Source organism: Salvelinus alpinus, chromosome 27 (genome assembly GCF_045679555.1).
Source record: "Salvelinus alpinus chromosome 27, SLU_Salpinus.1, whole genome shotgun sequence".
In the NCBI taxonomy this organism is placed as follows: domain Eukaryota; kingdom Metazoa; phylum Chordata; class Actinopteri; order Salmoniformes; family Salmonidae; genus Salvelinus; species Salvelinus alpinus.
The window spans coordinates 32,367,687-32,389,158 of record NC_092112.1 but is presented as its reverse complement, the minus strand read 5'-3'; the positions used below and the strand labels follow the sequence as shown (position 1 = coordinate 32,389,158).

Below are 21,472 nucleotides of genomic sequence, written 5' to 3'. Positions count from 1 at the left end.
CTGTAGAGGTGTGGGCAGAATGTTTTAATCTTTTGCATAATTCAAAAATATGCTTGCCGCAATAGCGAGTGCCAAACACTGGACGCACATTCTGCAAGATTGTTTGTTTATTGAGCAATTTAAAAATAAATGCTGCTTACAGCCCACACTTCTATACAAAATGTGAATTGTTGTTCAATATTTTGTTTATCAATTCATGATTGTTTCTATTTCCTGCCTTGGTATAGAGCCCCACAGTGGAGGTTTCATAATACCCATAAAGCAAAGTGGCCAAACAGGGAAACGGTTCTAATCGTTTTTCCACCATTCATTTTTCCCATAGGGGATTTTATAAACACTTAAAATCAAGGCTGTGTTTCTATAAAAATCACCTTGTCCTAGAGAGATTTACACGGTTATCAAAACATCACGCCAGGGTAAACCTATACAAAACACAGCCCTTATTTGAAGCGTTTCTAAAAAACGCTATGGGAAAAATGATTGGAACCATTTCCTTGTTTGACCGCTAGGTTATATGGGTATTATGACTCATACTGTGGTACTCTAAAGGCTCTGAAATTAAAACGGCTATGATGTCAATCTCCTATCGCAATACTGTAGCCTGCCCCTATGCTTGCAATACAGTTGATCAACCACTAGAAGTTGTGCGTAGGCTAGATGTAATGAGTGCCAACTGTATTTGTGTAATAACCAGCAATGATATATTTATATTGAAAGCCATGCAGCTGTAGCGAATGCTTCCCATATTGACTCTGAACACAATCATTGAAAGGTTTGCTCCAGTCATCTGTACTCTGAAAAACCAACAACATTTATGATTGTAATTATCCAATTTCTTTTTTTCTGTAATAAACGTCTATACTCATCCTTTTGAGTGTTGATTTGTAAGTAATGTAGTTACATTGTGCTGTATCAAAAGCATTAAAGCATTAATTAAAGCATATTGAGAATGGTTTAACTAGGAATTCAATAAGTTTTCCTTTGATGGAATTATGGTGTCATAGAGGTACTTACAACTCAGAACTAGCATTACAGATTAGTATTTTTTTTTAAATTTAACTAGGCAAGACAGTTAAGAACAAATTCTTATTTTACAATGACTGCCTACCCCGGCCAAGCCCTCCCCTACCCCGGACGACGCTGGGCCAATTGTGTGCGGCCCTATGGGACTCCCGATCACGGCCGGTTATGATACAGCCCAGGATCGAACCAGGGTCTGCAGTGACGCAAGATAGGTCTCTATCAACAGAGCCACATTTTCATTATTATAAAAATCTAATAAATCTCCACCATATAGAAGCTATACCCCTCTTACTCCCCTCAGTCAGGATTATGACAGGATTATTGCCTTTATGAGGCAGAGACTATCACAGACTGTGTATTTTATAGCACAAGCACAAGGCACAAATAAGACCATAATCCTTGAAATATTTTAGAATTGTTTCTTGAAAACTTGAAATGCAAAACATTTTGTGACTGAAGCAACAGTGGACTAATGAATAAATGTGCGTTATATCATTTTTGAGTGGATTTTTCCTTTAATGGCAATCATTCCATCTTATGTTTTTGTACTGAAGCAATTCGAAATCAGGTTGATATTTCAAGGACAATTTTTTTTATTTGTGCCTAGTTTTCCCTGTTAGGTTTGTGCTGTAAGACACAGAGTTTGTGATTGTCTCTGCCTCATAAAGGCAATAATCCTGTCAGGCAATCACAACCTTTGACTGAGAGGAAGTCAGGTGCGTTCAACAACCTTGACAATCTGTTCCCAGCGGCGCTTTTAGACTTCATTAAAATAATGTCGTTAATTATGGATCCTCTCTTATGGGACCATCCCCCTACCAGCCCCGACACTTCCTACTCATCTGTCCAATAGACACACCTCAAGCCAACATTTATGGCCACCTTGAGAAACGAGGCGCCTGTCATAGACAATCGTTCAAAGTGACAGCAGTCTGTTATCTGAAACAAGTCACTGCGGTAGCATGTGGGTGTCCATAATTTATTGTAACGTCAGACAGAGTGCCTGCAACTTTCCCTACTCCACCTCTCCTCCGCACTGATCTTCTCTTGATTCATGTCTACCCCTCTCCATTGCTTCACTATTTCCCCATTCTCTTCCCTCCTTTCATTCCCCCTCACTTTATCAATGAGGACGTCTCCCCTTCTGCCTCCCCCTTTCCCAGAAGTCTGACTGGGACATATGATTGTTTCATAAACCTATAACAGATAGAAAGATGAAGACTCTTTCTGGAACTGGAAGCATCTTTATTGCCCTAGAATCGTCCTGAGAATGGTAGTAGTAGTGTACATCTCATCTGAACATGGGTTACAACTCAGTTGGCGCTGGACTTTATATACAGAATACATACATTTACACCCCCTTCACACAGTATTGCTGGATCACACTTTATGATATACTTTGTCACAAAAATATACAGATTATTCCGCACAGCTAGAGCAAATAAAAATACAGTTGTCCGTAATGTACAGCGAGTTAAAAGCTGTTTTCACATTCCTACCGATTTAGTTTCCATTAATTTGACCATTTATGATTTTCCAAGATTTCTACTCTCTGAAACAGAAACACAGAGACACGTTTGAAATACCACCACCAGATGTTCATCATAAGAAAGAAAAGAGGTTCTTTGCACAGTGTGTAATCTACAACTTAATGCAAAAAATGCACGGTTCAATGTCAAGTACTGTACATCACGTTATTATATTGCCTTAGATGCTATGGTATAGTACAGGTATCAGTGCCATGAGTGAAGTAGTGAAGCTAGTACAAAATCTTTTAATTACTTATTAAAACAAAATGACTTCATCTTTAGAAAATTATCTGTATTTTTTCCTTTAATATTCTTCGTTAATGCCACACTGGTAAATAAAAAACAAAACAACAAAATAATCAAGCCAACAATAAATACATTTTAGGGCTCTATTCAATCAGATCTGCTTTAGCTGACATCTGCGTAGCGGCTGTTTTGATGGTGTTGGAGATGGAACTGCGCTAAGAGCTGTCAAATCCACAAGTGGCTCCCGGCATTATACCTAAATCGGACACTGCCATTGGCTGCACCGAGTCACATTATCTGAAAACCCATGCAGCCTTCTTTACAAGTTCAACACTGGAATGTGAGATGTAATCTACACCTCCATTAGGATGATAGAAACCCTCATTATTTAGTTGAATGATTTTTACATTTGAGCATCATTATTTCTATATAGCTTTCTACACGTTTTCTTTCTGAACTTCTAACGCCAGTGGGTGTGGCTTCGTGACAATGATCAGAAGAGCAGCTGCTCACCGATTTGACAGTTCCACCTCCGACTCCACCAAAACATCCGCTATGCGGGCATCTGCTTTCGCGGTTAACTCTTGAGCTGATTGAATTTGGGCCTTTTTTCAATATCTCCCCTCACCTTCATAATCATTGGGGCGGCAGGTGGACTAGTGGTTAGAGTGTTGGACAAGTAATCGAAAGGTTGCAAGATCAAATCCCCGAGCTGACAATGTAAAAATCTGTAATTCTACCCCTGAACAATGCAGATAACCCACTGTTCCTAGACCGTCATTGAAAATAAGAATTTGTTCTTAACTGACTTGCCTAGTTAAATAAAGGTTAAAAAAAAAAGAGTTACAGTTACTTAAAGTATTTCCTTGAAAATATTTCAATTAAATCAAGTTCCCTAACTTATTATAGGTGAGTGCCTTACATACGTTATTGTGACCGCTTGCTGCATCCTTTGACTAAGTGTGTCACACCGTTCTTTGGCAAACCTGTCCACAGTTCATTTTATATAAAAAAGAAAAGTTATTCAAGCACTACAATGCAAGATGAACAGGCTTAGAGCTGGTTTCACACAAATAATAATCCTAGAGGATCTTCAAGTTTTGGGTCTTTCTTCATTTCACTAGCACTGCTTAAGTTTATATTAAGAACTGCCATCAAGATCCCTCATAAGGCAGTTATCCCTGTCACTTAGGTGATGTCAGTCCTTTCTCCTCTCCTCCTGAGTTTGTAATGGCGAGCAGGGCTGTGTTAGCCTTGTCAAACTCACAACAGTCCCAGAATGACATAAAGAAGGATTGGACAACAATTACTTAATAGTAACTTCACAGAGGAGCCATTTTGTCTCCGTTCAGGTCCCCTCATTGCTGTTCACTCTGTTCTTCCAGCACAGTACCACTTCCTGCATTAATCTTGACCTTTATGACATCACTACCCTATCCTTCCTCTATGTGATCCTAGTCCCACGTGGCTGGTCAGGCCCTGGCCTCCAGCAGTTCCAGGAACAGTTTGTGCATGGGCACACGGCCGTCCTGCTTGATGCTGCAGAAGTGCTGCACAGCCCTGGCGGCCGTCTGCCGGAGCAGGGGCAGGGTCATGATGAGCTTGCCTGCCCGTCGAGGGTCCTCCGTGTGCTGGGCACTCTCGTAGTCCTGCAGGGCCCCATGGAGCACATCCTGGAGACTCTGGACAGCCTCCACGTCTTCTATCTGCATGGAGTCTGTGGAGAGAGGGAGCGGGGGAGCGGGGGAGCGGGGGAGCAGGGGAGAGGGGAAGGCAGATGGATAGGGAGGAACATAGATAGGGCAGGGGAAGGATGATATTGTGAGATGATGTTGGCATATATGCAGAGATTGAACGCCAGAAAAGACAAATAGCCATTGGAAAATACATGCCTAACTCAACCTCAATTACACCAACACAGTGAAGTTCCATACCTGAGTTAGCCAGTGAGATTGCCTTGAGGACAACAAACTCCTCCTTGTCAATCCTCATGGCTTTGTATTTCTTCACCAGCTGCAGTATGGTGTTGTTTAGGTCCAGTACACCTGCCAGTTTGGACTGCTCCTCATCCATGATGTAGTCCTCAGCATACACCAGCTTATCCTCTAGGGCCAGCGAGCGAAACACCACACGCAGGATCAGAATCTCCATCCATCCACTCTGCAGTAGACTCATCTGGTCTGCCAGCGAGAGCAAGGGGAAACCTGAAGAAAGGGGGATGGAGGAGAGATGTAGAGTTTTTAGTTTTAGCTAGGTCTAATTAGGGAGGCCAAAGAGGGGAAGGACAATTTTAAAGACATATATTCATCGAAAAGATACAACCCAAAAATAAAAACATTGGCATTTGAAAATAGAATTGTGATGCTTTTAGTCAGAATGGCTGGACCCATTGGAATTATTAGACCAAGGTCAACCGAAGGGTCATTGGATGAGGGGTCAGTTGAGGCTAGAGGGGCGGAGGCAGCGGTGTGGAACAGTTGAATAGTGAAAGCCCATAAGTTGTCAATCCAATAAGACACTCCCTTTGACAAACAGATACACCCCCATGTGAGCATGATTAGATCCACTCAATCTGTAGTCTCCTCACACACACACACACACACACACACACACACACACACACACACACACACACACACACACACACACACACACACACACACACACACACACACACACACACACACACACACACACACACACACACACACACACACACACACACACACACACACACACACACACACACACACACACACACACACACACACACACACACACACACACAAACACACACACGCACGCACGCACACACACACAGCATAATTAAAAACCAGAAGATTCGTTTTACAGAATGGAGGGAAAGGAAGAGGAGGAGGGGAAGGCTTTTTCTTCTTTTTTTTACACCATCAGTGATTCTTATCAGGGTCGGGTGCTTTTACAATTGCCTTGTGGAAGCCTGTGGCTCCCGCTCCTCTCTTATCTCTCCCAGATTGATTGGAACGCTGTCTGCAGACTCTTTCATTGGTTGATAGGGATCAGCATTCCGGTACAGAATGATCGCTCAGCAGAGGAGAAGGAGAAGCATTGTGTGAGTCTGTGTGTGTGTCGTTGTCTTTGAGGACACCTCTACATGGACACACACAAGGGGACACATAAAGGAGCATCAGAGACGTCCTCTGTCCCGCAGAGACAAGACAAAGCCGGCAGAGACAAAGAGGTTCTCTTACTTAACCCAGAGCAGTTAGTCCATGGGATGTCATTCTCAACGCTGTAGTTAAGGGTTAGGGTATGAGGAGCGCTTGGAACAATGATACAGGCGTACAGGCTTCAATTTGAGAGGGTTATCTGGGGTGGAAGGATTCAGCTGTGCCCCTACAGAAACACACACATAATAACTTCACAGCCAGCTTACAGCAGCCTAAAAAAGGCCAAAGTGTGGTGTGAGAGAGGGTCTTAAGCCAAGCTCATCTTCTCCCAGCATAGCCCTCAGACAGAATCAACGTCAGTCTCCATGACAGGACCAGACAGGGGAAGGGGCGGGGGGGACAGGGTGCTGAGTGGCCGAGCTGGACTAACCTCCCCCAGGGCAGTAGCAAAGACAGCCTGGGCCCCTCTGCCAGGACACTGGTTCCCCCAGCCATGGGCCGCAGCCTGCCACTCAAACAGAGCTGATGTGACACCCCCATTACGGTGCTACCAGGGGTCTAGAGCTGAGACTACTTTCTCTCTCTTTCTCTGTCCCTCATCACTCTGTCCTTATCTACTGTATCTCTCTCCCCCTCTCGCAACATCTCGCTGACTCTCTCTCTTGCCTTCTTGCTCATTCGCTATCGGCCTCCCACTCGCTCATCCTCAGTTTCTCTCTCTCGCTCTCTCTCAGTTTCTCTCTCTCCATTATCCCCTCAAGTGGGTCCCTGGTGTGTCTGTGTCGGTGGTTGTTTCCCATGGCTGCTCCACTCCTCCAGACAGACAAACACTCCACTGGCAAAGGGCTACAAATACACACATCCATGTGACTGACTAGGTTAGACTCCCACTCTGACAGTAAACACTGGTGACAAGCAGAGAAGAAGAGTTTCAAGGCATTCAGGAGGGGAACGCTTTGTTGCTCTTCGTTCTTTGAGAACGAAGAAAGTGCTGATCAGGAAAGACACATACACGCGCACACGCACACACACAGACACAGACACACAGACACACACACACACACACCTGCTTAGGCAGCTTGTTGTGTAAGCATTACTGGACAAGCGTTAACAAAAACACAGGTGTTTCCCTGGTGATGTTTTGGGTGTGAACAGGACATTAACTGCTGATAGAGCCAAAATACTTTCATCTGAGTGAGAGAGAGAAAAAGCTTGGGGAAAGAGATACTGGATATATGTGATCGAATTCAGGACCGGGGGCGTTTGACGCCATTTCCTACTTCACAGTAGGGATGTTAATTATATATACAGTACTAGTCAAAACTTTGGACATACCTACTCATTCCAGTGTATTTCTTAATTTTTACTATTTTCTGCAATTTAGAATAATAACACATATGGAATCATGTAGTAACCAAAAAAGTGTTAAACAAATCCAGGTGAGTCTGATGACGCGCAGGTGTGCATAACGATGGTGACAGGTGTGCGCTATAACAAGCAGCCTGGTGACCTAGAGGCTGGAGAGGGAGCACACGTGACACTTGACATTCTCTCAACCAGCTTCATGAGGTAGTCACCTGGTATGCATTTCAATTAACAGGTGCGCCTTGTTAAAAGTTAATTTGTGGAATTTCTTTCCTTCTTAATGCATTTGAGCCAATCAGTTGTGTTGTCACAAGGTAGCTACTTTGAAGAATTTAAAATATAAAGTATATTTTGATTTGTTCAACCGTTTTTTGGTTACTACATGATTCCATATGTGTTATTTCATAGCTTTGATGTCTTCACTATTATTCTACAATGTAGAACATAGTAAAAATAAATAAAACCCTTGAATGTGTAGGTGTGTCCAATCTTTTGACTGGTCCTGTATATATAATTTCTGACATAAATGTTTTCTTGAAAATGTGAACTTTCCTATGCCTTAATTACAAACTTGTATGGGATCCATAAATGTGAATCAAAATGCCTAGCTAGACCTAGTAAATAGCCTAGTTTAGCCAAGGAGAAAGCGCAGAGCTACAGTATATCGGGAGAAAGGCAGGATCCATGATTAGCTGAGATAATGGAGATGGATATTAGACAGACTACTTTCTGGATGACAATGCCATGCTCACTCATGTGTTTACATGTGAAATCTTAAAGAGATGGGTGGGGCTATGGCTTAAGAGGGTATGAATGATCCTGAATGGGCGGAAACAAAGAAGGGCTCTCTAGAAAACGTGAAAATCATTCAAGGGCAATTTGTCTCCTACTTGTCTCAAAAGTGCGATAACAAGTTTAGCTCATTTACATTTCCCCCCTCAACTGCAGTGTATGATATACCATTTTGAAGCTCTGAGTTTGTACTTTTATAAAATGTTACAAAAAAAAGGCAATCTTGAAAATTCGACATACATGTAAGTTCACCTTCCTGAATTGAGCCACATATGGCCATATCTACCTCCACTGCTCTCTACTTGGCTGTCATCTTTCTGGGGAAAGTCATTCGATTTCTAAATGCTTGTGTACCTTGACAAATTATGTAACAGTACTTACGTAAGGAAATTCAACTGGAAAATGAAACATACCTAAAGTATATTAAAAGGGATCTGACATTGTTTGCCCAACAGAGGCAGGACAGTTAGACAGTTATCTGAGCCTGACTGTCACCATGGGTGTAGTTGTGGGAGGGGCTAGTTTTCCCAGTTAGCCCAGATCAACACAGCTGGCCGACACCCAAGGGCCTTTCCAAAACAAAGACTTACCAAACCGCGAGAGAGAGAGAGACAGAGAGAGAGAGCGAGAGAGACATAGAGAGAGACAGCGAGAGAGAGAGAGACATAGAGAGAGAGAGACAGAGACAAATGTAAATATACATAAATAAAGTGACAGAGAGAGAGACTAGGAGTCTCTCACAAGGTCATCCATGTATCCACAATGTACATGTATACTGTACATCAAATCAGAGGGGAGGAGAGACAGACAGAGATTTGCAGCAATATTTGTGAACTGTTGCCACAAGAAAAGGGCAACCGAAAGAGCACAAACACCATTAGAAATACAACCTGTATTTAACCGTTTATTTATTTTCCCTTTCATTTACATTTAAGTCATTTAGCAGACGCTCTTATCCAGAGCGACTTACAAATTGGAAAGTTCATACATATTCATCCTGGTCCCCCCGTGGGGAATGAACCCACAACCCTGGCGTTGCAAGCGCCATGCTCTACCAACTGAGCCACACGGGACTTCATAATTCAATTATTTGCACATTGTTACAACATTGTACAGTCCCACATTTTGTTACGTTAAAGCTTATTCTAAAATTAATTCAATTGTTTTTTTCCCTCATCAATCTACACACAATAGCCCATAATGACAAAGCAAAAACAGATTTTTAGACATTTTTGCAAATGTATTGAAAATAAAAAATGGAAATATCACATTTACATAAGTATTCAGACCCTTTACTCAGTACTTTGTTGAAGCACCTTTGGCAGCGATTACAGCCTCGAGTCTTCTTGGGTATGACGCTACAAGCTTGACACACATGTATCTGGGGAGTTTCTCCCATTCTTCTCAAGCTCTGTCAAGATCCTCTCAAGCTCTGTCGGGTTGGATGGGGAGCATTGCTGCACAGCTATTTTCAGGTCTCTCCAGAGATGTTAGATTGGGTTCAAGTCTGGGCTCTGGCTGGGCCACTCAAGGACATTCAGAGACTTGTCCCGAAGCCACTCCTGCATTGTCTTGGCTGTGTGCTTAGGGTCGTTGTCCTTTTGGAAGGTAAACCTTCGCCCCAGTCTGAGGTTCTGAGCACTCTGGAGCAGGTTTTCATCAAGGATCTCTCTGTGATTTGCTCTGTTCATCTTTCCCTCGATCCTGACTAGTCGCCCAGTCCCTGCCGGTGATAAACATCCCCACAGCATGATGCTGCCACCACCATGCTTCACCGTAGGGATGGTGCCAGGTTTCCTCGAGATGTGACACTTGGCATTTATGTCAAAGAGTTCAATCTTAGTTTCATCAGACCAGAGAATCTTGTTTCTCACGGGAGTCTTTAGGTGCCTTTTGGCAAACTCCAAGTGGGGTGGAGTGCTGCAGAGATGGTTGTCCTTCTGGAAGGTTCTCCAATCTCCACAGAGGTACTCTCGAGCTCTGTCAGAGTCACGTCCCTGACCAAGGCCCTTCTCCCCCGATTGCTCAGTTTGTTCGGGCAGCCAGTTCTAAGAAGAGTATTAGTGGTTCCAAACGTCATCCATTTAAGAATGTGTTCTTGGGTTCTTGGGGACCTTAAATGCTGCATAAATGTTTTGGTATCCTTCCCCAGATTTGTGCCTCGACACAATCCTGTCTCGGAGCTCAACGGACAATTCCTTCGACCTCATGACTTTTTGCTCTGACATGCATTGTCAACTGTGGGACCTTATATAGACAGGTGTGTGCCTTGATGACAACGTTGCACACTCTTGGCATTCTCTCAACCAGCTTCATGAGGTAGTCACCTGGTATGCATTTCAATTAACAGGTGCGCCTTTCTTTCCTTCTTAATGCATTTTAGCCAATCAGTTGTGTTGTCACAACGTAGGGGTGGTATACAGAAGATAGCCTTATTTGGTAAAAGACCAAGTCCATATTATGGCAAGAACAGCTCAAATAAGCAAAGAAAAATGACAGTCCATCATTACTTTAAGACATGATGGTCAGTCAATCTGGAAAATGTCTATTACTTTGAAAGTTTCTTCAAGTGCAGTCGCAAAAACCATCAAGCGCTATGATGAACTGGCTCTCATGAGACCGCCACAGGTAAGGAAGACCCAGAGTTACCTCTGCTGCAGAGGATAAGTTCATTAGAGTTACCAGCCTCAGAAATTGCAGCCCAAATAAATGCCTCACAGAGTTCAAGCAACAGACACATCTCAACATCAACTGTTCAGAGGAGACTGTGTGAATCAGGCCTTCATGGTCAAATTGCTGCAAAGAAACCACTACTAAGGACACCAATAAGAAGAAGAGACTTGCTTGGGCCAAGAAACACAAGCAATTGACATTAGACCAGTGGAAATCTGTCCTTTTTGGTTTTTGGTTCCAACTGCCGTGTCTTTGTGAGACGCAGAGTAAGTGAATAGATTATCTCCTCATGTGTGGTTCCCACCATGAAGCATGGACGAGGAGGTGTGATGTTGTGGGGGTGCTTTGATGGTGACATTGTCAGTGATTTATTTAGAGTTGAACACACACTTAACCAACATGGCTAGCACAGCATTCTGCAGCAATACGCCATCCCATCTGGTTTGCGCTTAGTGGTACTATTGTTTGTTTTTCAACAGAGCAATAACCCAAAACACACCTCCAGGCTGTGTAAGGGCTATTTGACCAAGAAAGAGAGTGACTGAGTGCTGCATCAGATGACCTGGCCTCCACAATCACCTGACCTTAACCCAATTGAGATGGTTTGGGATGAGTTGGTCCGCAGAGTGAAGGAAAAGCAGCCAACAAGTGCTCAGCATATGTGGAAACGCCTTCAAGACTGTTGAAAAGCATTCCAGGTGAAACTGTTTGAGAGAATGCCAAGAGTGTGCAAAGCTGTCATCAAGGCAAAGGGTGGCTACTTTGAAGAATCTAAAATATAGTTGAAGTCGGAAGTTCACATACACCTTAGTCAAATACATTTAAACTCAGTTTTTCACAATTCCTGACATTTAATCCTAGTAAAAAATCCCTGTCTTGGGTCAGTTAGGATCACCACTTTTTTTAAAGAATGTGACATGTCAGAATAATAGTAGATAATTATTTATTTCAGCTTTTATTTCTATCATCACATTACCAGTGGGTTAGAGGTTTATATACACTATATCAGTATTTGGTAGCATTGCCTTTAAATTGTTTAACTTGGGTCAAATGTTTCGGGTGGCCAACAAGGGTGTAGGGAGCCAGTCTGTTTTGATTTCAGTTTAGGTGTTATGAAGGAACGTATAACATTCTTCCAAAATAATTCTCTCCATGACCTTGAGTTGGTGGAGCTTTGTTGAGTCTCTAATATGTTCAACCATGTTTCATCAGTTATTTCAATGTTAAGTTCCTCCTCCCATTTCTTTTTAATATAGTTTGTAGAATGTTTCTTTGAGGTTTGAATACCCAAGTAGAGATTTGAAATAGTTTTTTTGTTACTCCCCAAGTTGTATGCGTTAGGGAATACTTGGATTAATTTTGGAGGTGCTCGAGGGTCAGTCACTTTTATCTCCCTTAAGAAATAGTGTCGATCTTGTAGGTATCTGTAAAAATCTTGTTTATCCAAGCCATGCTTTTTACTTAGGTCCTGTAAGTTATCTAGGTCCCCATTCCTTATAATTGTACTGAATGATGTGATGCCTTTCTGCGTCCATTGTTTAAATCTGCTGTCCTGAGTTGCAGGGATGAAGCTGGGGTCGTATGCGGGCCAACTCAGCAGTTTGATCTCTCTGTCTAAATTATTTTGCTTAACTACCCTAAACCATGTCTTCAGAGAGAAATTAATCCACAGATTTTGTCTATTGTATATTTCTATTACCATGTCCTTATTTCCCAAAACTGACTGTATGGGTGTCTCTGTCAAAGTAGTCTCCATGTCTTTCCATTTGGATTCGTATTCTGAATTGCGCCAACACACCAGAGGTCTCAATTGGGCTGACACATAACAATATTTTAGGTTTGGTACGGCCATACCCCCACAGTTTCTTGGTAATTGTAATGTTGTATATCTAATTATTGGTCTCTTACTGTTCCAGATAAACCTTGATATCCGTTTTTCACTAAACTGTTTAGGCGGGATTTCTATGGGCAGTGATTGGAACAAATACAGTAACCTTGGCAGGATGTTCATTTGGATTGTTTCAATTCTACTACTAAGATCTGCGGGAAGTGAATTCCACCTGTCCAGGTCATCATATATTTTCTTGTTGATGTGGTCATAATTCATGCAATAAAGTTTGGCTGTATCTTTTGGTAGATATACTCCAAGATATTTAATGGATGAAGAGGTCCAGTGGAAGTTATACCTGCTCTTCAGCTCTTCCTGTGGGGTATAATTATATACTAGGCCTTGGGTCTTGTGTACGTTAAGCACATACTCTGAATATGTTCCAAATGTTTGTAAAACATCCATCAATCTAGGTACACTTGAGCCTGGGTCTTTAAGGAATAACAGAACGTCATCAGCATACATGCATATCTTATGTTCACTGCCTCTTATTGTTATTCCCTCTAAGGTTGGGTCCTGTCTTATTGCCTGTGCTAATGGTTCGAGGTACAAGGAGAAGAGCGCGGGTGGAACATTACAGCCTTTTCTTGCCCCTCGCTCTAATTTTATTGTTCGTGTCAAATGTCCATTTATCTTTATTCTAGCGGTCGGACATGAATACAGTGTTTTGATGCACTGTATCAAAATGGTATTCTGTGCTTGTTGTTTCCTGAGTCTCCATGCTAGTAATTTGGTTGCCTTTGAGCCTGCTTCATAATATTGTTGTTTCAGGAACCTAAGCTTTTTCTCTACTTCTTCTCTATAAATCTGGTCAATTTCCTGTTTTACCTTTTGAATCTCTGGTAATATAAGAGGGTCTTTCTATTGACTATGAAATCGTTCTAAGTTTCTTAAGGTTTCCTGTAATTTCAGCAGTTTCTGGGCTTTAATCTTTTTCTTGAGAGATGATGTGGCTATGATCTTTCCTTAGCTGCATCCCACAATATAACAGGAGATACTTCCCCATTATCATTATTCTCCAGATAGATGTTCAATTCTGTCTTTATTGATTCCTTGAATGCTGGATCATTCAGCATGCTTGTATTAAGTCTCCATATAGTATTTATTGGATTGCTATCAATGTGTAGAGTAAGGTAAACTCCCTTATGATCTGATAAGTCGCTCTGCCCGATCCTACAATCCTTAAGCCTGTGTCTATCTGCACTGTACATAAAAAAGTAGTCTAACCTGGAGTATTCAGTGTGGCGGGCTGAGTAAAAAGTATATTCCTTATCGGTCTTGTGGGTGTCACGCCATACATCGAGCAGTCCTAGATCCTGCAGTATCCTATTGATCTTTTTAGCAACTAGACTAATTTTCCTATTTTGATTTGTGCTGTCCAATTTTGAGTTTAGAATTGTGTTAAAATCCCCTCCACAGATAAGAGTGCCAGTGGTTTCTGTGGCAATTAAATCAAACACCTTCCCGTAGAAGACCATGTCCCTCCCTGGGGTTGCGTATACATTAAATAATGTAACTTCCTTGTTATCCAGTTTACATTTAACAAGTATAAATCTACCCTCCTTGTCTTTTATTTCTGACACAAACTCAAAATTAACTGAATTTGGGATCAAGATTGCCATTTTGTAAGAAGAAAAAAAGTGTTCCTATATCCCATTTTCTTGAGTTTCTCGTGTTCAGGTGTGGATAAGTGAGTTTCCTGCCAGAATAGTATGTCACCTCTCTCCCGTTTCATCTTTGCTATTACCTTACTTCTCTTGGTGGCACTCCCCAGTCCGTTTACATTGAGACTTATGACCTTAAATTCCCCATGATGCATCGATATAAATAAATAACACTGTGCACCATATCTGCCTGCTTATCATGAGCCTAAAAATGAACGAAAAATCAAGAACGATAATAAAGTAAACCAAAGTGGGAAAATACTTTGGTATTTGGACTCCCATGTCAGAGGACTGTCTCTTGCCTCTGGGGTTTGAGAGGATGAGCCTGTCCGCAGGATGGGCCCCTCGCTCAGATATGAAAATGCGTGACGTAGTCACAAACAAGACCTGGTGGAACCGAAAATAATAAGGCGCCTATTTCGTCGCTTATACACATCGGTTAATTACAAGTGAAAACTATATCGGTCATGCGTGCATATCATGAATCCTCCCCTTGATATGCCCTTCTGTCGCCCCGTTGTCAATGTGTCATTAATCCTTAGCTAATATATATGTTATTAACGTGACGCTACTTAGTGTGTTCATAAAGAACACATACTTTTGGCTACTCACCCTTGTTCAGCATTGGGGGAAAATAGGGGAGATATTTTACCTATTGCAATGTCAACCGTAACAACCCAAAATCTTAACAGCTCGCGGTAACTATTAATTCTGTTAAATCCGATTCAGTGTCTTCCATCTTCCCGTTGGAAATGCCTGAGTCTCTCTCGGATGTGAACGTCCTCTCGCCGAGATGGTTTCCCTCTTTCTCCATGACCCTGCTTGTCGACAACGATCCATGGGAGAGCCTGCTCGAGTTTTTCCGCTGGTGATGTCGCCTTTCTCCTGGTGGTATACTCCACTGGGAAGCCCCTTGGCTTCAGGTCCTCAGCCGCCTCGTCTGCATGCTCGTATGTAACCGGGCCATTTTCCAGAAGTACCCGCATTTTTGCCAGGTATGGTGTTTGGAAGCGAATACCCTTCTCTTTAAGTGCTTTCTTAATGGGGGTGTATTCTTTCCTTCTTTTCAGTATCTCTCCCACGTAGTCATGATCAAAGAAAACTCGTTGGCCTTGGAAGCTAACAGGCTTTTTCCAGGTTGCATGTAAGACTTTCTCTTTGACTGAGAATTTTAGGAACCGTACTACTATGGATCTTGGTGGGGCGCCGCTGGGGGATTTTGAGGCCAGAGCTCGGTGTGCTCTCTCGATTCCCAGGTCCGTGTCGTCTTCAAGTATGTCCTTGAATCGACCCTCCACGAATTTGGGCATAGAGTCTTTTTCTGCGCCCTCTACTACATTATAAAGTCTAATGTTGTTTCGACGTGAGAAACCTTCGAGTTCTGTCACTCTTGCCTGTAGTGCGTGTTGGCTTTTCAGTGACTGTTCAAGATCCGTATTTCCTTGACTGCGAAGTTCCATGTGACCGTTTCCCCAATGCGCTGTTCTGCGTCCCCCATTCTTGTAGATATGCTGTGAAGTTCTAATTTGTTTTCTTCAAGTTTCTGGTTAATGTCCTTCTTGAACTCATTTAGTTATTTTCTTACATCTTCTGGAAGTTCCTCTCGTAAGCCTGTGTGTGCGCCTCGCGCAATTCCTCCTTCATCACCTCATGAAATGAGGGTTCTTTTGCTGCTGCCATCTTATTTGCGCTAGCATTAGCCATCTCGGGTTCATCGACGATTATATCTTCTGCGGTCTTGTTATGGGCTGTTGTTGTAGCTCCGCAACCTTTTCCTATTTTCCCCTTTTCCATTTTGCGTAAATTATTATAATGCTCAGAGTAAATACTTGAATTTAGGGGGGGAAATACCCAACCGATGTGCAGTATGAAAAACTAGGCAGCCATTTCCTAAGTTGCGTCACCGGACGGATCGGAAATAGATACTTTTGTTCCTGTTTCCTCCAGCATCTTCACAAGGTCCTTTGCTGTTGTTCTGGGATTGATTTGCACTTTTCACACCAAAGTACATTAATCTCTAGGAGACAGAACGTGTCTCCTTCCTGAGCAGTATGACGGCTGCGTCGTCCCATGGTGTTTATACTTGCGTACTATTGTTTGTGCAGATGAACGTGGTACGTTCAGGCGTTTGGAAATTGCTCCCAAGGATGAATCAGACTTGTGGAGGTCTACAATATTTTTGGCTGATTTCTTTTGATTTTCCCATGATGTCAAGCAAAGAGGCACTGACATTGAAGGTAGGCCTTGAAATACATCCACAGGTACACCTCCAATTGACTCAAAATGATGCCAAAACTATATTTTGTTAACAAGAAATTTGTGAAGTGGTTGAAAAACGCGTTTTAATGACTCCAACCTAAGTATATGTAAACCTCCGACTTCAACTGTATAACATATTTTTTATTTGTTTAACACTTTTTTGGTTACTACATAATTCCATATGTGTTATTTTATAGCAAGCTTTTATTGTCTATTCCACTTGCTTTGGCAATGTAAACACACGTTTCCCATGCTAACAAAGTCCTTTGAATTGAAATTAATTGAATTGAATTCAGAGACAGAGACAGACAGAGAGAGAGACAGAGAGAGAAACCAGGGGGCTGTCACAAGCTCAACCATGGATCCACAGAGTGGAATGCAAACTAAACGAAGGGGCTGAAGATATATGGCCTCTTTCCTCTTTATCTTCACCATCAGTGTGTGTGTCCGATGGTTCATATGTGTGGTCAATACATAACTAAACCATAGCTTAATCTTAATAGGTTTAAACAGCTTCTCTTGCTTCCAACGCTTCCATCCAGGAGAGCCCTAATCTAGAAGTTCAGCTTCTTTTGGTTCCAACGCTCCCATCCAGGACAACACTAATCTAGATGTTCAGCTTCTCTTGCTTCCAATGCTCCCATCCAGGAGAGCCCTAATCCTGAAGTTCTCTCTAAAGACTTCTCTTAGCAGTGGGGGGAATATCCTTTGGGACGAAGGGCAGAAACATTAAGGGGGTAATTCAGACCCAAGTTGAGCAGGCGTAAATGGAACTTAATTCCAGTTGTGTGCACTTTTCTCTCTCCACATATTCTGACCTTGAATTTAAGCATGAGAATAGCATGCTATTCACCCGCTATTCATTTGGGGTGGAGATTTAATAAATGAAGGTCTGGAGGAGGTGTGTCTACAGATACGCTGTGTTCTGACCTTGACCTAATTCCCTAATAATTCCACCACCTTCACACGTGAGGAAACCATGAATAAGGTCTATCAAACCTGCCGGTTCCAAGTGGAAAAAGCATCTACTATCTTTTTTTCTGATATGATCTCCATGCACTGTAATTTATACATTGATAAGGGCTATCGATAAGAGCTAGGTAAATGAGTAATCCATTTGGAGAAAGGGACTGTAAATACACATAGCAATTGTTTTAGCCTATTTTTCCTTATGATCCCTGGAGACAAATGTGAACCCAGTCGTATGGAAGCAAACTGAAAATCATAACAACATTACATGTTTTGTGGCCTCTTTTCCACAGTGACGTCTGGCCCGAAGAGTATTTAAGAGTATTTTTGTCAAACAGATGGCGACACTGCCACATTAAGATTTTGAAGGAAACTACTGCTAATACTTTCAGGTAGCACTAGACTAGGCGCATGTTCAAGTATCACATTCTTACTTTTGCTTCGCAGACCACAGACACACACACACACACACACACACACACACACACACACACACACACACACACACACACACACACACACACACACACACACACACACACACACACACACACACACACACACACACACACACACACACACACACACACACACACACACACACACACACACTGTTTCTGGACTAAAGTCTTAATCCAACACAGGGCGCAACAATCTCCACTCTGAGCTGATAAGAGTCTTATTGAAAATGATGTGTGTTTATGCCCGTGTGTGTGTTTGTGTGTGTGTGTATACCCATGTATGTGTGTCTGTGTGTTTTCCTACCTGGGATGTGTTTGGCCCAGCCGATGTTGACCACCAGTTCGCGGTCGGCAAGGTCACAAAGTGTGGTCAGGGCTTTGATGTCACTGTCGGGGACGGTGGGGTCCGGCATGGCAAAGATACTCTCTGGTTCAGCCACCAGCAGGAGAGAGACCACCTTATTCTCTGCCAGACCACCTAGAGGAACTGAAAGACAGAGACAGAGAGAAAGAGAGAGAGAGAGAGAGAGAGAGAGAGAGAGAGAGAGAGAGAGAGATTGAAAATATACTTTATTAATATCTAAACGCACAAATGTGAGAATGTCATTAGAGACAAAGACAGTGAGAGCAAGCAAGAGAGTACAAAAGAAAGAAAGGGAGAGTGTGTTTTTGAAAGTACTACTTAAGTAGTTTTTTGTACTTTACATTATTATTTATATTTCTGACAACTTATACTTTTACTCCACATACACTTTTTACTCCATACATTTTCCCTGACACCAGAAAGTACTTGTTACATTTTGAATGCTTAGCAGGACAGGAAAATGATCAAATTCACACAATTATCAAGAAAACATCCCTGGTCATCCTTACTGCCTCTGATCTGGCGGACTCACTTAACACACGCTTCATTTAAAAATTATGTCTGAGTGTTGGAGTGTGCCCCTGGCAATCTCTCAATTTAAATAAACAAGAAAATGATGCTGTCTGGTTTACTTAAAATAAGGAATTTGAAATTATTCATACTTTTACTTTTGTTACTTAAGTATATTTTAGCAATTACATTTACTGTGGATACTTAAGTATATTTCAAACCAAATACTTTTAGACTTTTACTCAAGTAGTATTTTACTGGGTGACATTCACTTTTACTTGAGTAATTTTCTTATTTTATCTTTACTTTTACTCAAGTATGACAATAGGGTGCTCTTCAGCCGCTGATTCTTACATGTTCTCTTCTGTGGCAGGCCGTGTTGAGGGTTGAGGTAGGGGCTGTTCTCAGAGTCTATCCTTCTCTTGTACTTCTGTCTGCCCCCACGGACCCGGTCCAGACGCACACCTGAGTGAGACAAAGGGAGAGAGAGCGAGAGAGAGAGAGACACACACACATTTAGGTACATTTAACACACACACACAAATGTACAGTCGTGGCCAAAAGTTTTGAGAATGACACAAATATTAATTTTCACAAAGTCTGCTGCCTCAGTTTGTATGATGGCAATTTGCATATACTCCAGAATGTTATGAAGAGTGATCAGATGAATTGCAATTAATTGCAAAGTCCCTCTTTGCCATGCAAATTAACTGAATCCCCCAAAAACATTTCCACTGCATTTCAGCCCTGCCACAAAAGGACCAGCTGACATCATGTCAGTGATTCTCTCGTTAACACAGGTGTGAGTGTTGACGAGGACAAGGCTGGAGATCACTCTGTCATACTGATTGAGTTTGAATAACAGACTGGAAGCTTCAAAAGGAGGGTGGTGCTTGGAATCATTGTTCTTCCTCTGTAAATCATGGTTACCTGCAAGGAAACACGTGCCGTCATCATTGCTTTGCATAAAAAGGGCTTCACAGGCAAGGATATTGCTGCCAGTAAGATTGCACCTAAATCAACCATTTATCGGATCATCAAGAACTTCAAGGAGAGCGGTTCAATTGTTGTGAAGAAGGCTTCAGTGCGCCCAAGAACGTCCAGCAAGCGCCAGGACCGTCTCCTAAAGTTGATTCAGCTGCGGGATCGGGGCACTTCCAGTACAGAGCTTGCTCAGGAATGGCAGCAGGCAGGTGTGAGTGCATCTGCACGCACAGTGAGGCGAAGACTTTTGGAGGATGGCCTGGTGTCAAGAAGGGCAGCAAAGAAGCCACTTCTCTCCAGGAAAAACATCAGGGACAGACTGATATTCTGCAAAAGGTACAGGGATTGGACTGCTGAGGACTGGGGTAAAGTCATTTTCTCTGATGAATCCCCTTTCCGATTGTTTGGGGCATCCGGGAAAAAAGTTTGTCCGGAGAAGACAAGGTGAGCGCTACCATCAGTCCTGTGTCATGCCAACAGTAAAGCATCCTGAGACCATTCATGTGTGGGGTTGCTTCTCAGCCAAGGGAGTGGGCTCACTCACAATTTTGCCTAAGAACACAGCCATGAATAAAGAATGGTACCAACACATCCTCCGAGAGCAACTTCTCCCAACCATCCAGGAACAGTTTGGTGATGAACAATGCCTTTTCCAGCATGATGGAGCACCTTGCCATAAGGCCATAAGATAACTAAGTGGCTCGAGAAACAAAACATTGATATTTTGGGTCTATGGCCAGGAAACACCCCAGACCTTAATCCCATTGAGAACTTGTGGTCAATCCTCAAGAGGAGGGTGGACAAACACAAACCCACAAATTCTGACAAACTCCAAGCATTGATTATGCAAGAATGGGCTGCCATCAGTCAGGATGTGGCCCAGAAGTTAATTGACAGCATGCCAGGACGGATTGCAGAGGTCTTGAAAAAGAAGGGTCAACACTGCAAATATTGACTCTTTGCATCAACTTCATGTAATTGTCAATAAAAGCCTTTGACACTTATGAAATGCTTGTAATTATACTTCAGTGTTTCATAGTAACATCTGACAAAAGTATCTAAAGACAATGAAGCAGCAAACTTTGTGGAAATTAATATTTGTGTCATTCTCAAAACTTTTGGCCAGGACTGTACACTAAAACACAGTACTCCTGTTTAGCAGACTACCCTAATGTCAAAACCAGGAGAGTGATGCACTATTCAAGTTCATTTGATTGACATTTCTCCCTCGTGACATCTCTAAGATTATAGGGAGCCTTAGAGAGAAGTCACATTGCTGGCATAGCAACATCAACCCTGTAACACAATATGTTACAGGGTCATCTTAACAAGCTCAGCGGTAACCTTATCGCCATGGAGATGAGGAGCTAACAGCAAGGTTAGGGGGTAAGAAGGGAAACATGGTGGGGGCTGGTCACAGCGGTCCCTTTACATACACACACCAACACACACGGACACGCACATACATGCACATACGCACATAGTTCAAGTTTCAAATGTTTTATGTCACGTTCACTAGTACAGGGAAATTCCTTTCTTGCTTGCTCTTTCCCAACAATGCAGTGGTACTATAAAAAACAAATTAAGGTAGAACAA

General features: G+C 42.4%; 1 protein-coding gene across 2 annotated transcripts in view; it reads right to left on the bottom strand.

Moving 5' to 3' along the window:
• Positions 1-2,247: 2,247 nt before the first annotated feature.
• Positions 2,248-21,472, bottom strand: part of LOC139556412 (estrogen-related receptor gamma-like) — a 48,492-nt gene continuing 29,267 nt past the window's right edge. For both annotated transcript variants that reach the window (XM_071370342.1, XM_071370341.1), the window contains exons 5-8: positions 19,247-19,357; positions 18,323-18,505; positions 4,733-5,002; positions 2,248-4,515 (exon numbers count right to left, since the gene is read on the bottom strand). In XM_071370342.1, the coding sequence (XP_071226443.1) occupies positions 4,271-4,515; positions 4,733-5,002; positions 18,323-18,505; positions 19,247-19,357 (809 nt within the window). In that variant the 3' untranslated portion in view covers positions 2,248-4,270. The remainder of the gene's footprint in view (positions 4,516-4,732; positions 5,003-18,322; positions 18,506-19,246; positions 19,358-21,472) is intronic.